The sequence below is a fragment of the Mustela nigripes genome, unplaced genomic scaffold (genome assembly GCF_022355385.1).
Source record: "Mustela nigripes isolate SB6536 unplaced genomic scaffold, MUSNIG.SB6536 HiC_scaffold_75, whole genome shotgun sequence".
NCBI lineage: Eukaryota > Metazoa > Chordata > Mammalia > Carnivora > Mustelidae > Mustela > Mustela nigripes.
In genome coordinates this window covers 4603706-4619452 of record NW_026739490.1, presented here as the reverse complement: position 1 = coordinate 4619452, position 15747 = coordinate 4603706, and the positions used below count along the sequence as shown (strand labels likewise).

The following is a 15747-nucleotide window of genomic DNA, read 5'->3' as shown; positions in this document are numbered from 1 at the left end:
CTGGTCATGGAGCCCACTTAAAAATACACACACACACACACACACACACACACACGTGGTTTCAAGCCTAGACTCTTGCTCTGCGTCTTCTATGACCTTAGCCTATAAGCTGGACAAAAGGTTTGATGGAAGAGAAGCCCAGGGCAGGTGTGAGAATAAGTCCTGAAGGAGAGGAAAGATGGCCTGGTAGGGTACACAGTCCTGCCCACCTCTGGCCTTAGGACCACCCGCCTGGCGTTTCTCTACTTCTCACCATCTACCCAGGAGACTCAATAGGGCTTTGGATCCAGGCCTACTCTTTACTGGAAACAATTAGCCAATTGCACATAGTAATTATTATGAGCACAGAAAATACAGCATAGCATAAAAGCACTTTGTGAGAACTGCTGAAAGCTTCTGTATTATCAGCCATCATGAAGACCACAGTCTGTGTTTTCCTGACCTGGCATGATATCTTCTGGGTCTGAAGGGTAGTGGGCCTGCACAAGTCACCTCCTTGGAAGGCCTTAGAACACGTCAAGGTAAGCTCCTTGCAGCCAGGGTCCCTGAAGCAGTAGTACTCACTCTGTCAAATCTGTCCTCACCAGGGAGCTCCCTGCCCAGCTGGACTATTTATGCATCCCACTGAGGGTCCCAGGAAACCTTCCTGGACCAGCCATTCTGGGCATGGTGGGGCTCAAGACTGTAGAGTGTGGGGGTTGTCTCTACAACTCCACATGAGGAAGGACTGAAATACACGACAAAGGAAGAGGCTTAGGGATTGGTATTGTTATAAGAATTATCAGGGAATCTTGCCCAGAAATCTCTTCCCTAATTCTCTACCTTTTGGGGATACCATGATACTGAAACCAAACCTAATTTTTAATTTAATTTAATTTAATGTTGTAGAGAGAGGGAGAGGGTTGAGGGAGAGGGAGAGAGAATCTCAAGCAGGTTCCATGCCCAGCGTGAAGCCTGATGCGGGACTCGATCTCACAAACCCTGAGATGAAATCAAGGGTCGCACGCTTAACTGACTGAACCACCCAGGTGCTCTGACACCAAACTGAAAACTAATGTGTAAGCTAATTGCAGCCACTCTGGGCCACTAGACAGCAACCAGAGGCCTTAAGGCCTCTCTGGGTAGAGCAGACTCTGCTCACGAACATGTGGAGGTCGTTCTGTGCCCCAGGCTAGCCACATAAAAAACAACAGAAATGGTAAGGTCAACACCATACCCCACTGTTCCCAGAAGACTTCTAGTACTCACCCTTGCAACACCACCAACAGTCGGGTCTTCTTACGGGTGTAGGCTGACTGGCGGGCAGAGCGGTTCTGCTGAGCCTCTAGGACGCTGGAAAGGTATCTTTGGAAGTGGGCAGCATGAAAACACTCAGAACTATCCATGATTTGGCGGTATACCATCCACCTGGAAATGGCAAGCATAATCTCAGTGTGGGGGTTAACTGATAGCCTGGCACCAGAGACTCAGCCTGTGGATCCACGTGTGACCAGTACTCCCACAGACATTTTGCCTGGTAACCCTGCACAGGAGAAAGCAACCCTGGCATCACAGAAGCAGGTGGAGAGCACTGGGTGGGGAGCTCCGTGTCCTGAAACCACCATCACTGGAACTTCTGATAGGAAATGCCTTGCCATAAGGAAAAAGGTCAGGTTAGCATATGAGCATCAGTCAGACTTAGGAGTTGAGAAAGACTCCTTCTGAACACGCAGTCATTTCCCGAACGACCATCCAATAAAATGGTTTCAGTCTGGTACTCTTGCAAGGAAGTGAGCAGGGTAAAGAATTCAGACTATTTCCACAAGAAAAGCAATGTGGAAAAGCAATATGAGGGAGGAACTGGCTAGCCACTTGGTACTTAAAAGAGGCCCAATATTTCCCTATCACGTCTCTAAAACTTATCCAACCCCCCATATCTCCCTGAACTCCCAAACTTCTAGGCAAGTTCCACCTTCTCCATTCCTTTACGGCCTCCTGCGGGATGCCTTACTTTGATGTTGACTAGATACTGTCTGTTCAGTTAGCCAGGGTTCTTTAGTAATCTGTTGGCCACAGAATGTGACGGATGAACGATTTCCCCAGTTTCCCCTAAGCCGACATGTCCCAGCTGTACTGGAACTGATGCAGTCCCCTGGTGGTCAGAGTTGGATCACACCCACCAGCTCCCAAGTTCTAACTCCCCTGGGTCCTGAATGGCCCTGCTGAACAGGGCATACTTCCAGGCCTTTGCCTGTGCTGGTTCTGCTGCTACACTGCTCGTCCCAAGATTTCCAAAGGTTCACTCCTCATTTTCTCAGGCCTCTGCTCAAATGTCCCCTTCTCAGTGGTCTTCCTTGAGCACCCAATTTAAAGCTGTACTCCCTCCCCCAACTTAGCACTCTTCTATACCCTTTTCTACTTTGTTTTCTCCATAGCACTTTTCATAGCTAATATACTACCTTCCTTAACTGCTTAATCGTATTTCCAAACTAGAATGTAAGCTCCACAAGGGCAGAGACTTTCTAGCTCATTTCGAGTTGTTCATTTGTTTTTGTTCTAGAACTAGTTGTTCTAGTTCATTCACTTTCTAGTTGTTCATTTGTCACCCACACTTGGAACAGTGCCTGGCATATAGGAAGTGCTCAGTACAAACGTGTTAAATGGATGGATTGTTACTGTGCTGATACCAATCACACCAAAGGCCAATACACGTTGAAGGTTTCCCAGTGCCTAGGGGGCCCAGGCACAGAATCCCTTTCCCCAAAGCAAAGGCAGCAGCTATACTAACCTGCCATATTCCTTATGCAGAGTGACCAGAAAAGCACAGAGCTCGCTAGCATGACAGCCTGGGAGGCCAGTTACAATGCTGACAATTACCTATATGAAAGAAAAGTCACATGAGTTCATCATTCAGCTGGGAGAGTGTGTTGTGTAAAAGGTTACGAGAACTGGGGTGCCTGGGTGGCTCAGTGGGTTAAGCCTCTGCCTTCTGCTCAGGTCATGATCTCAGGGTCCTGGAATCAAGCCCCACATCAGGCTCTTTGCTCAGCAGGGAGCCTGCTTCTCCCTCTCTCTCTGCCTACTTGTCATCTCTCTCTCTGTCGAATAAATAAAATCTTAAAAAAAAAAAAAAGGTTATGGGAACTGATTTCTGGAGCCAGGTTCTGTAGGTCTGAACCTCAGCACCAGCACTCATCTAGCTATGTGACCTTGGGCTCATAACAGAACCTATCTTGCAGAGTGGGTATGATGATTAACTGAGTTAATTTATATGAGTGTTAATATTTAAGTGCTTAGAACAGTCTATGGCACATAGCAAATACCATATAAAATGTGGTGTTACTAATACAATTTTCATGGAGCAGGTTTGACTAGATCAGTTAAAATACAACAGAAAACACTGGGCAGAAAGGAAGTCTCAGACAAAATGTCACAGGCTAAACTGGTGTGGTAAGTAAGCTCAGTGAAGGAGAGGAGTGGCATGGGGTATTTCCGCCTGGCTGCCCAATCTGTCCAAGCTGCATGGACTGAGCTAAGGAAACAAACGGGGTGTAGGAAGCATTCCTGAGTCTTGACCAGAAGAGGAGCTGGACTGCCCTAGCCTTAGCACACAATCAAATGAAAACAGGGCCCTCTGCACGTATGAATTCCAAAACAACTTGAAGAAAGCCCCTGACAGAGCAGGAGTAAGCAGGGGAGGAAAGGAACCAGGTAATCGCTGAATGGTTATTGATTTAAATGACATAGCGAGTGTTTTCTGTCATAACATACAAGACTCACCGGAACGGGCCTGGTCACAAGATAACTCAGACTAAAGCTCAGCTTGGTGGCACTCATCATTTGAGCCGGTCACATCAACAGAGAGAGGGAGCCCTCTTCTCTTCTGGGAACCAGGAGTTCCTCTGACCAGACCCCTACTCTGTATCCCTTTCTGCTCCTGCAGGCAGTACTTCATGCAACTTTTTCATTATCCTCCTCCTCCTCTCCTTGGTTCCTATTCCTCAGCGCCCAGGCCCCTGCCTCTCAAATCACAGTACACGTGCTCATAGACAGATACCTCCTTACTTTAAGGCCAGTCCTATAGCACCCTTTTAATAAGATACAGCAGGCAGTCATTTTCATTTTTAAACTCTTGCCTAAGGGAAAATCAAGGCTCCTAATTGCTTGGTGCTCTTATTATCTTTTGCAACTGAGCATCTTCTAGGTTTGCATATAAATAATGCCCTCTCTGAGCATATTATGACATCTGGTTCTGAAGAAATGGTGGGAGGTATCAAGAAGAGGGGCATGTGAGATGGGAGCGGATTAAAATATACTCTTGGGAAGACGATGTTTATAAAGTATCACCTTACCCTGGTAATGCCAGCAAGGCCCAAGTAACAAGTCCCTTCCTCTTATGAAGCTCAGTGTGTCACCAGCTGCCAGGTAAGTCCTTATTACAAACAGAAAGAGCTGATGGCACAGAGCACACTGAGCAAGAATTTGAAAGACACAGAGAAGCCAGGGGAGGCACAGCAAGGGGCCAGAGCTTTATGGCTGCTCCGGGGCTTGGCTGGGGTCACTGTAGATGCCTATACACTCTCACGGTGCAGAGCAGGTTTCATGTGTATTATACTATCGGCATCCTAGGAGGTGGAGAGTCTTAGGAAGGGACTCTGCTTGAGCTCTTTTCGTTAACTGACAGAAGATTGAAGGGCAGCCTATTGGAATTATCTTCCTGTGACTTCCCAGCATACTTGCTGAGTTGCTGTACCTTGTCATTTTCTACTCGGTGAATGGGGTTGATTTCGGCTTGCTGCAGCAGGACAGGGAGATGGGTCCTCATCACAGGTTCCCGACTAATGCTGCTGATGGCGAAATGCTGAAGAAACCTAGAAAAATAAAGACAATGTTATTATGTTACATCACTAGCCTTGCCTAAATCTGCTCCTTCACATAGGAAACTTTAATTGCTAAAAAAGAAACTCAGAGAGATTCACTCTAGAGAATAAAATTGTTTATGGTATCACTACCACCTTATACACTGATCCCTAAGAAGCTACAAAGAAAAATGAGCTTAGAAAGAACCAACATGGAGGTTCCTGACATTTCAAAAGCCAGAACATTGAACATTTACATACAGCAAACTGGAGCTCACCAGTCTAGCTCTGGAAGTTTGGCTGGGAGGACCTTTAGAGGACTCTGTTTCTCCCCAACAGAATGGCCCAGGACACTGAAGAGCTTCTGGGCACTGGAGTGTCTGGAATATCAAAAGTTCACAGATTAGAACTCCATCTCCCTACAGCACACATACTTTACATAACTTGTTCTGATGCTTTCAAGCCAGAGTCCCGTGACACAGTCAACACTTCCAAAACAAGCATCTCACTGACTTGAACACAATGTGGCATTACTGTGTGAGGATGGGTGTGCCCACAGAGGAAGGTTCACCTGAAACCCTTGGTAATATTATGGGTTTCTGATTCTTGTGGATTTCATCTCTCTTCACTTCTCTTTCCCCAAGGGCACTGGCTACCTGTAAGTGGCAGCGCTGGAATGACTGTGCTGGCCCTTTCGGCAGCCAAGCCCCCTGTGTTACGTAATGTAAGTTGCCCTGCAGAGACAGCAGACACACACAGCTTAGGGAAACAAGCATAAACGCTGAAGGCAGCCACTTACAATCTCTTTTGTTCCACAGATAATCCATCTTCCTGGATCACTTTTAAAGACAGCCCTGAGTTAGCCTGCTGTTGCCAGGGGGAGAAGACCTAAACAAAACAGAATTTGAGCAAAGAACACTTTAAACCCAACAACAGGATATGGAATCCACATGGGGATTTGATGGTTGTTGAAAATCGAGACTGACAGTACAGAGAAAAACCATCATAACAAACAAGTTTGTTTCAAAAATAGAGGCCTGCAGCAATTTTGTTCTGTATTTTTCAAAACTAGAATTTCTTTCTGGGTTCCTCTCCCAGGGATTCTGCTCCTTCAGAGGCCAGGAAGCACGGAAGAAGGCGTCAGGTAACACTGTTCTGGTAGCAGGGGCCTGTTCTTCCTTGAGGACAGGGCCAGAAGAAGGAGTGATTCACCCTTGCCTAGAGGCAGAGGGATGGCTGAAGAGAATCGAAAGGGTTCTCTCTCGGGGACACAAAGAGCGCGGGTGGACCAGCAGGCAGTAAGAGGGAGACATGGACTAGCCTGAGATGCCACTCTGCGACCAGACCAGCTCTTCTCTCTTCTGTGTTCGGTCAGTCTCCCCTGAGAGAGGGACACGGTTTCTTCACAGGCTGTGGCAATCACACCTTTCTGAACATTGTCACCAGTCAAGAGGCTGGCCATGTGTTTGACTTTGGTTATTGCCTGGTCTCTAAGTGGGTTGTATAATTCTTGGTAAGCTCCCTCCTCACGCAATCTGTACCGAGTGCCTATAACATGGAGCCTGCCAGGTGGGACTTCACAAGGGAAGGGCCTGTGAACCATGGGAAGGGAGAGACTAAGGTAGAGTAGAGCTCTGATCCATTAGGTAGGGTCAGATAATTCAATAAAGTAGCTAAAAGAAAAATGAGTTTAATTAGACCTAAAGGGACAAAGAAGATTTGTCTTAGCAGCTAAAAAGCCTTTCGTTCAGTTCCTTTAGGATCTCCTCTCAATGGCAAAAGCACCACTCCAGGACCCAAGAGGATCAGAAGCAGCCCCCTCCACCAGGCCTCTCATCACCTTGCTGTTAGCCCTGAGATGTGGCCTTACCATCTAAGCTCCTAACGAAAAAAAAAAAAAAAGTAGTATTTGTTTTGCTGACCAATGATTGGTGTTACCTCTGAGTAAAATGCTTGGTATATCTTTGATTTGGGGAACAGGGCAATCATCAGAAAATTGCTTGATCCATGGAAATGAACTGGGAGATAAGGAAGCAACGAGCTTTTGAAGTCTATCAGAAGGGCAGCAACAACACTCGTGGAGTCCTAAAGAGAACAAGGATGGAGCATCGGTGAAAAAAGCATCTGCATGACACTACCCCTCCCAATACTGTCTGGCCACAAATGACAAATTTCCCTGCAATTGTTTTCACATTATGTGGTATACTGGGGTCCAATGATAGATGTGCTTTCCAATACCCAGTTGAGGGAGATAAAGGAAGTATAAGGGTCTTTTCCTCTAAACTGAAAATGTCATCTCAAACTTCTTTCTGGTATCAATCCCTAATCAGATATATGATTTTTTAAAAAAGTTTAATTATTTATTTTGGGGGGGGAGTGGGAGAGGGAGATGGAATCTCAAGCCAACTCCCCACCAAGCACAGAGACCAATGTGGGGCTCGATTTCACAACCCTGAGATCAAAACCTTAGCTGAAATCAAGAGTTGGATGCCCGAATGACTCACCACCCAGGCGCCCCGATATGCAATTCTTTAAAAAAGTTACCTCTATACTCAACGTGGGGCTTGAACCCGAATTCAGAGTCATAACATCCTAAACCGAGCCAGCTAGGCTAACCATGATTTGTAAATATTTTCTCCCATTTTGTAGGTTGTTTTCACTTTCTTTCTTTTTTTTTTTTTTTCACTTTCTTGATACTGTATTTTGATGCACAGAAGTTTTCAATTTTGATGAAGTCCAATTTATATATTTCTTTTGTTGTCTGTGTTGTTGGTGTCATAATCCAAGAAATCACTGCCTACTCCAAGGTCATGAGGATTTTACTTCTATGTTTTTTTAAAAATTATTAACATATAATATACTGTTTCAGGGGTACAGGATTATGATTCATCAGTCTTACACAATATACAGCGCTCACCACAATACATACCCTCCCCAATGTCCAACACCCAGCCACCTCATCCCCTCTAGCAACCCTCAGTTTGTTTCCTGCGATTAAGAGTCTCTTATGTTTGTCTCCCTCTATGATTTTGCCTTGTTTCATTTTTTCCTTTCTTCCGCTATATGATCCTCCACTTTGTTTTTTTAAATACCACATATCAGTAAGATCATGTAATTGTCTTTCTCTGACTTATTTCGCTTAGTTTCATACCCTCTAGTTCCATCCACATCACTGCAAATGGCTCCTACGTTTTCTTCTAAGTGTTTAACAGTGTTGGTTCTTAGACTTAATTTTTTTGTACACGGCATAAAGTCAGGATCTAACTTCATTCTTTGCATGTGGATGTCTAATTTTCCCAGCACCATTTGTTGAAGATACCTTTGAATGGTCTTGGCACCCTGTTAAAAATCATTTAGCTACATCTGTGAAAGTTTATTTCTGAGCTACTTTATTTCTTTGGTCTATTTATCTGACTCTATGCCAATACCACCCTGTTGCTTAATTACTATAGCTTTGTAGTAAGTTTTGAAATCAGGAAATGTGAATTCTCCACCTCTGTTCTTTTTTAAGATTATTTTGGCTACTTGGGGATACCCTGAGATTCCATATGAATTTCAGGATGGGTTTCTAGTTCTGTAAAAAATGCCATAGAATTTTGATAGGAATTGCACTGAATCTGTAGACTGCTTTGGTAAAATTGTGGTCTTAACAATGTTAAGTCTTCCTATCCATGAACATAGAGTATCGTTTCATTTATCTAGAACTTCTTTAATTTTTAGAGCTTCAAATTATAAATTAGTCTGATAAATTTTATGCTATCCCCAAACAAGGAATACTATTCATGGATGAATCTAAAAACCATTATACTGGTTTTTACCTGGGGGACTCAGTCAGTTAAGCGGCTGCCTTCAGCTCGGGTAATGATCCCAGGGTCCTGGGATCAAGCCCCACATCTGGCTCCCTGATCAGAGGAGAGCCTGCTTCTCCCTCTCCCTCTGCCTGCCTCTCTGCCTACTTGTGCTCCCTCTTTGTCAAAGAAAATGAAAATAAAATCTTTAAAAAAATAAAAAACTGGGACGCCTGGGTGGCTCAGTCGGTTGAGCCACTGCCTTCGGCTCAGGTCATGATCCCAGTGTCCTGGGATCGAGTCCCACATTGGGCTCCTTGCTCAGTGGGGAGCCTGCCTCTCTCTCTGCCTCTGCCTGCTTGTGCTCGCTCTTTCTCTCTCTGTCTCTGACAAATAAATAAATAATATATTTTTAAAAAATAATAATAAAAATATAAAAAGTAAAAATCATTATACTGAGTGAAAAATGTCAAACTTAGAAGGATATAGAAGGTATGATATCCATTTATGCAACATTTTATTTTATTTAAAGATTTATTTATTTATCTGAGAGAGAGTATGCTCCCAAGCAGGGGGAGGGGCAAACAGGGAGAGAGAGAAAAATCTGTAAGCAGACTCCCCACTGACTATGGAGCCTAATAAGGGACTTCATCCCAGGACCCTAAGATTATAAGCTGACCCCAAATCAAGAATCAGATGCTTAACAGACTGAGCCACCCCAGGCAACCCCGTTTATATAACATTTTAGAACGGCATATTGATTTACAGTGACAGGAAGCAGAAGTGGAGGGGAAGAGGAACTGCAAAAGGGCATTAGAAAACTTCAAGGGTGATGAAAGCTGTCTGTACCTTAACTCTGACAGTGGTTTCATGAGTATATACATTGGTATACATCTGTCAAAACTTTAAATGGTTAGTTAATTGTACTTACATTGTATTTAAAGTATATGTCAATAAATTAAATTATTAGCAAAAATATTTAAAATCCTTAAGTGGTCAAATCTGACAGACTTTTCCTTTGGAATTTCTTGTGTCATTACTAAGCTTACGAAGTCTTCCTGTCCCTGGAAGTTTTAATACTTACTCATTTTTATACTCTTCTTTCTTCTTGTGAAATTTTAAAATATTTAGTCTATCAGAAGTTTATTTTGATTTTTGATATGAGGTAAGAATCCATTCTGCCCTGCTCCAAGTTAGCTAACTTATTGTCCCAGCACTTGAATGATTCACCTTTTCTTCTCTCATCAAAGTTTTCATCTAATAATGCCATCCATTCAATCTTGTTGGCCTGCTTGCACTTTTGAACACCCTTTAAGACAACAAATTCTATGTGGAAGAAAGATATAATTTTCTCTGAATTGTTCACAGAACTTATTTTCTGAGCCATCTGACCATACCACCTCACCTAGTCTGTCTTGACTCCCATACAGGCTGGTTTTGAGGCTGAAACCAAACACAATAGAGGGCCTGCTCTCCACTCTGGTGTCATACTGAGAGATGAGCTGTACCTTGGCCAGGAGGAGAACAGCCTAGGGAGAACTCATAGTTGCCTACTTCCTTGCAAGGGGAGGGCAAAATGTTAAACAAACTGGTGAAGTTAAAGGGTGGCTCTGGGGGTAGAACTTTCACAAAGGTAGAGAGGAAGTCTGAGTTTGTCCAGGAATAGGGCTGAGCCCTCATGGGGAAAGTGAGCCATTTCTCTTCTCTCTGGATCTCTTAAAATTCTTTCTCATGCTAATGGGTGAGTTGAGCCCCATCAACTCAAAAACAGCTCCTTTCCAGTTCTTAAGTGAGTGAGCCTTTGGGTTCCTGGGCAGGAGAGGGCCATTTAAGGCCTTCTTCAGCCTACTTTCTGGTTCTCTTTGGGATAAGTTAAGTGGGCATGGGTGGCTGTTCGCCCTCCTGACCCAGAACTCTTTTCCAGCTAAGCCCTTTATGGCGCAGTGAGATTAACAAATGGACAGGCCTCTCCATGAACTCCCTGCCTGCCTGCCTCAAGGGCAATGCTGGTTCCTGACATCCTGACCCATGGTGGTGGAGCAGGGACAGGGAGTTATTTGGTTTTCGTCTCAGAAGTATTGAGTATCCTTCTGAACATCAAAGCCATGGACTAATAAAACACCTACCCCATCATAGAATGAAATGGAATTCATGTGATCCTTGGAAAGGACGATACTCCCATGATGACGGTGAGAAAACAGAAGACCCCTAGAGAAGAAGTGCACCTTCCCTGGAAGGAAAAGAGAGCAGGTCAGAGCTGGAGGGCTGGATCCTGGGGGCCAGATCCCAACGTCCTTGCATGTATCAGGGCACACCACACTGGTAACTAGAGACTAGTATCTGTAATGCTTTAGTTACTCAATTTTTATCCTGAGTCTTGTGTTCTGGGGAAGCCAATGCACACTCCTGGAGCTTCAGAGAGAAATGAAGCATCACAGACTTTCCATAAAATTAGAAAAAACAAGTGAATAAGTTATCTGCTGCTGGGAGAGAGGCAAAATTCACATTCACTTGTGGGCATCTTGCAGGGAAACACACTGAAAAAGACTCTGGGTATGTCTCCTCCACCACTGAGTTTACAGACTCTCCTTTTTCCTATTTTGGCCGAAGCTGATTTGGCTCTAAAGAGACCACATCACTCACTGAAAGTCCAGCAAAGAGCACCAGGGTCTCAGGTAAAGGACTGGTGAAGGGACCTAAAGGTCCCTGTGCCCAGCAAAAGAACATCTGAGTTAGTTAACAGATATTATAGGCAGTAGAGGCCTGCTACTCTAGAGCTGCTCCCTCTCCCTCTGCCTGCTGCTCTGCCTACTTGTGCTGTGTATCTCTCTATCAAATAAGTAAATAAAATCTTAAAAAAAAAAAAAAAAAGAAGATGGGTGGGATGTGGACAATGGATGTGGCTTTCTCAGTTCAAGGATTCAGGTCCAAAGACAGCTGCTGTTTCTAGGTGGCCAAGGTCATACAGAATAGCTCATTATGGGCCCTAGGGGGCAGACCAAAGAAGAACAGGCAGCTAAAATGACAAGTGTTAAGACAGGGCTTGCTTTGGAGACTTAAATGAAGCACCCAGAGTACCCATAAGACTCCTGCTCTCTGGAGTTGGTCCAAGCTGTGTGCTTTCTTTTCTTCTAACAGTCTTTCTTTCTTTGTTTTCATATCTGTAGAAGAAAGAAATTACTTCCTGGAGTTCAAGGCACAAGCTTGGGAATACTGTCATCAATATCTAACTGCTAAAGCAGAGGACAGAAGACAAAGAAGAGGGACTGATTCCTCGAGCTGTAGCTCTAGGAAGGTAGCCCCAAAGCTCTGGAGATTGTAAGGACAAGAAAAGCAAAGGCCAAGGTGAGGAACTTCGGGGACCTCAAGCTGAAGTCTTACTGAGAAAGTGGGATTTCAGAAAGCAGAGAGGCCTAGTGAGTAGGTATGCTTGTGTGTGCATGTTAATGGGGCATGGGAAGAAGTGGGGGAGATGGAGGCAGTTTTTAGGCACAAGATGAAAGTCTGGAGCCTATCAATAGAAGAACTAGATGACCAGTCAGAGGGAAACAATGCTAACCACAGCACCTGGGGCAGCAGCCGCCCACTCCAAGGCATCGAGTGTAAGCCTCACAGCCTCTATCAAGTACAGTATGACCTCCTTTGCAAATAGCCTTGCCCTATGGCCCTCTTGAGTAGAGGCAACCCATGACCCAGCCTCATCCTGCATCAAAGCCAAGGTTCCTCATGGCTGTTCCCAGACTATTACCTTCCATGCTGGCACAATACTTTCATTCCCTCAGAGACACAGCTATTTCTTCTCTTCACTGTTCACCTAAATGCCCTCCAAGTCATGCCACAACACTTCAAACAGCTTCTGAATGTGCTCAGTCTTTTCTTCCATAGCCAAGAAGGTCCGTCTCTTCTGAGAGATCGGGAAATGGCCCACGCCCCATTCTGGGCTCACTACTCCTCAATCCCAATGCCACAGCAGTAAAACAGCACCCAGAACATCTCTGAAATCTTCAGCTCCAGAACCTACTCTTGGACTACAGCATCCCATCAGCCTTTTAGTCATCTCACTCCCTGATCTCATCCACTGACGTCACTGAGCCTTTGAAGCCTCAGTCCCCTAGTTTCCCCCGATTGCTCAGAAACAGCTCAGATCTGCCCTGGATGTTTACTAGTTAACACCAACTGCACCAAGCACGTCATATACCTTACAGTTTTCTGCCTTCCTAACAATCTAAAGAGGCTATCTCCTTAAAGGGCTGATGGGGAGACACACCTCAGACAGGTTTCTCCCAAAGTCACAGGACTACTACTTCAGCGGAGCTGGGTACAGATTAGAAGTCCGTAGGGGACCAAGTCATTGCGGCATCTGACGTCCTTCAATTCTCACCCGGCTTCCTCCCCTCTACCCTCTCCAAATGGCTCATTTGACGACTTGTGCTCTCTGCTTCTTAGCCTTATGAGGCCCACAGTGTGGGGCTGTTTTAGCTCCTCCTCCAGCTCCTCCAGGGCCCAGCCAAGATTTTCAGCCCTCTCCTCATACTACGACCTCATCAATTCGGGCCACAAGATAACTCTATCTACTGTTTACAGAAAAAACAGGGATCAAAAGGTACTAGGAGGTAAGAATTGCTCTCCTACTGCTTACTATCTGTACCTTTCCAGGTCTGGGCTCACCCTCCACCTGTGTAGCTCTAACATGAAGCTTCTCAGAAGCAAGTCTAGTACCACTCAAAGGCTTCCTGGACAACATCTTCCAACGCTTCCAGAAAAAGAGCACAGATGAGAGAGATTATCTCTAGCATTTCCTCTCTCTATACTCTGAAGCCTCGAAACAAAATGGGAAAGAGGAAGACAGAAATTCACAAGGCAGTGTTGGAAAAGCACTCATATGGGGCCTGGCCTAGGGCAGGAACTCAGTAAATGGAAGCTGATTTTAGTACTGGCACAGAACAGCTACCTTGGGTCACAGCTACCCCTCACCCTGGCTCTGGAAGCAGTAACTTTCATTATCCTCAGAGCATACATGAAATAGCTGAAGTGACTCAATGGGTGGTCCAATGCCTGTTATCTGGTCTCTCAGATCCTAATCCACTTGAAGTGATGACACTTCCAGTATCTGCTCTGGATTCATAACTGTCAGACTTTGGTCTGAAGGGATATGCCTTTGCGGGGGTTTCTCAGTGACCACAGTAACCAACTCCTGAGGAGATCTCCTTGTCTTTTTTTTTTTTTTTTTAAGATTTTATTTATTTATCTGAGAGAGAGAAAGTGAGTGAGAGAGACCACAGTGGAGGGAGAAGCTGACTCCCCATTGAGCAGGGAGCCTGACATGGGGCTTGGCCCCCTGTCTTATCCTTGGTGTCCTTACTGAAAGGCCACTGTCATTCCTTCTCCATTCTGTGAGTCCAAAAACCTAAGGTAAGAGGAAGTTCTCCCTGACTACTAAAGCAGCAGGGGACCAAGGGATGGTTCTGTCTTTGACCTCTGCATCGCCAGTGACCTCTGCATCACCAGGAGTCCAAAAGAAGGATGAGCCCTCAGGGCAAACCAAGACACCAAATGTCAATGAAGAATTTGGCTTTCCTTCCTTCAGACACCTGGCTACACAAATAAAACTCCTCCAATGGTCTAGCCTGTATGAAGACGGAGTATTTATTTATCTCTGCTGGGGAGATAAGATGCAATGGCTGATAAGAGACTCAATCTCACAAAACAAACTGAGGGTTGCTGGGGAGGGAGTAGGTAGAGGATGGTGGGGTTATGGACATTGGGAGAGTATGTGCTATGGTGAGTGCTATGAAGTATGTAAACCTGGCAATTCACAGACCTGTACCCCTCGGGCTAATAATACATTATACCATAATTTAAAAAAAAAGATGCAATGGCTGGATAATTTCCATTCTATGTGACAGCGTGTGAAATGTACACATATTGTTTAAAGAGAAACAATAACAACACAATTTCGGTGCCTGTACACTCGCCACTCAGCTAAAAAATCAAGCATTACTAGTACCATTAGCCTCCCAAATGCCCTTTCTCAGTGGCCATCTTTCTTCTACCCAAAGGAAACCAACATCCTAAATTCTGTACAGTTTTATCATACATTAATGTATCTATAAACCATATATTATTTGGTTTCATCTGTTTTGTTTTCATATAAATATAATCTTAGTACATGTGTCCTTCTGTGACTCGCTTACTACTCTCGACATCCATTCCTGAGTCACCCATGTTGTAGGTAATATGCAGCTGCATAATTCTTTCATATGCAGTGCTGCAGAGGACCTTTTCTTCTCAAGAGTCCCCAACTAGCTTCCTGTGGACACCAGGGAAAACACAAGAGGGTTTAGAATGAAGTCAGCAGATAGCAGATGACTGCTGCCTAGGCCTTCCCATCCTGAAAAGGCAGGACTTATTTTGGTTACCAAAGTTCTCAGGATGTGTCCACTGCCCTAGGTGTCAAGGGACCAGTGCCCCTGTTTCTCAATGCTGAACAATCTCTGCCCAATGGAAAAAACCACTCTGCAATCTGTAAATTACTACAGGGACAATGAAGGAGCTGCCTGAGTGCCAACCATTCATGGAGGCCTGTAGGAAATAGTAAATATACAGTCAACTGATATTCAACAAAGGTGCACAGACAGATCAAAGAAAGAGGAGAGCCTTTTCAACAAACGGTACTAGAAAAACTGGATATTCCTATGTAAGACAATGAATATCAGACCATACCTTGAATAAGACTTTCTGCCTATTCCCATTGGCCAGAGTAGAAAACCTCACACTTCACAGGGATGTTAGATAGAATATTCAGAAGGATTCTGCCTCAGAAGTGGGGTAAAATTCACCCTAAATTAAATGCTGTTCTGTCTCCTGGCTAACAAAGCTTAAAAGCAAGGCCAGATGTGGGGCACGTGGGTGGCTCAGTGGGTTAAAGCCTCTGCCTTCGGCTCAGGTCATGATCCAGGGTCCTGGGATCCTGGGATCAAGCCCCACATCGGGCTCTCTGTTCAGCGGGGAGCCTGCTTCCCCCTCTCTCTCTCTGCCTGCCTCTCTGCTTACTTGTGATCTCTGTCTGTCAAATAAATAAATAAAATTTTTAAAAAAGATTTTATTTATTTATTTGACAG

General features: G+C 44.7%; 1 protein-coding gene across 3 annotated transcripts in view; it reads right to left on the bottom strand.

Annotated features, from left to right (window-relative positions):
- DNAAF9 (dynein axonemal assembly factor 9) overlaps positions 1 to 15747 on the bottom strand; it is a 133093-nt gene that overhangs the window by 43696 nt on the left and 73650 nt on the right. For all 3 annotated transcript variants that reach the window (XM_059386475.1, XM_059386476.1, XM_059386477.1), the window contains 7 exons: positions 10753 to 10856; positions 6777 to 6923; positions 5638 to 5726; positions 5117 to 5218; positions 4733 to 4850; positions 2768 to 2856; positions 1249 to 1407 (listed from right to left, as the gene is read on the bottom strand). In XM_059386475.1, coding sequence (XP_059242458.1) covers positions 1249 to 1407; positions 2768 to 2856; positions 4733 to 4850; positions 5117 to 5218; positions 5638 to 5726; positions 6777 to 6923; positions 10753 to 10856 — 808 coding nt within the window. The remainder of the gene's footprint in view (positions 1 to 1248; positions 1408 to 2767; positions 2857 to 4732; positions 4851 to 5116; positions 5219 to 5637; positions 5727 to 6776; positions 6924 to 10752; positions 10857 to 15747) is intronic.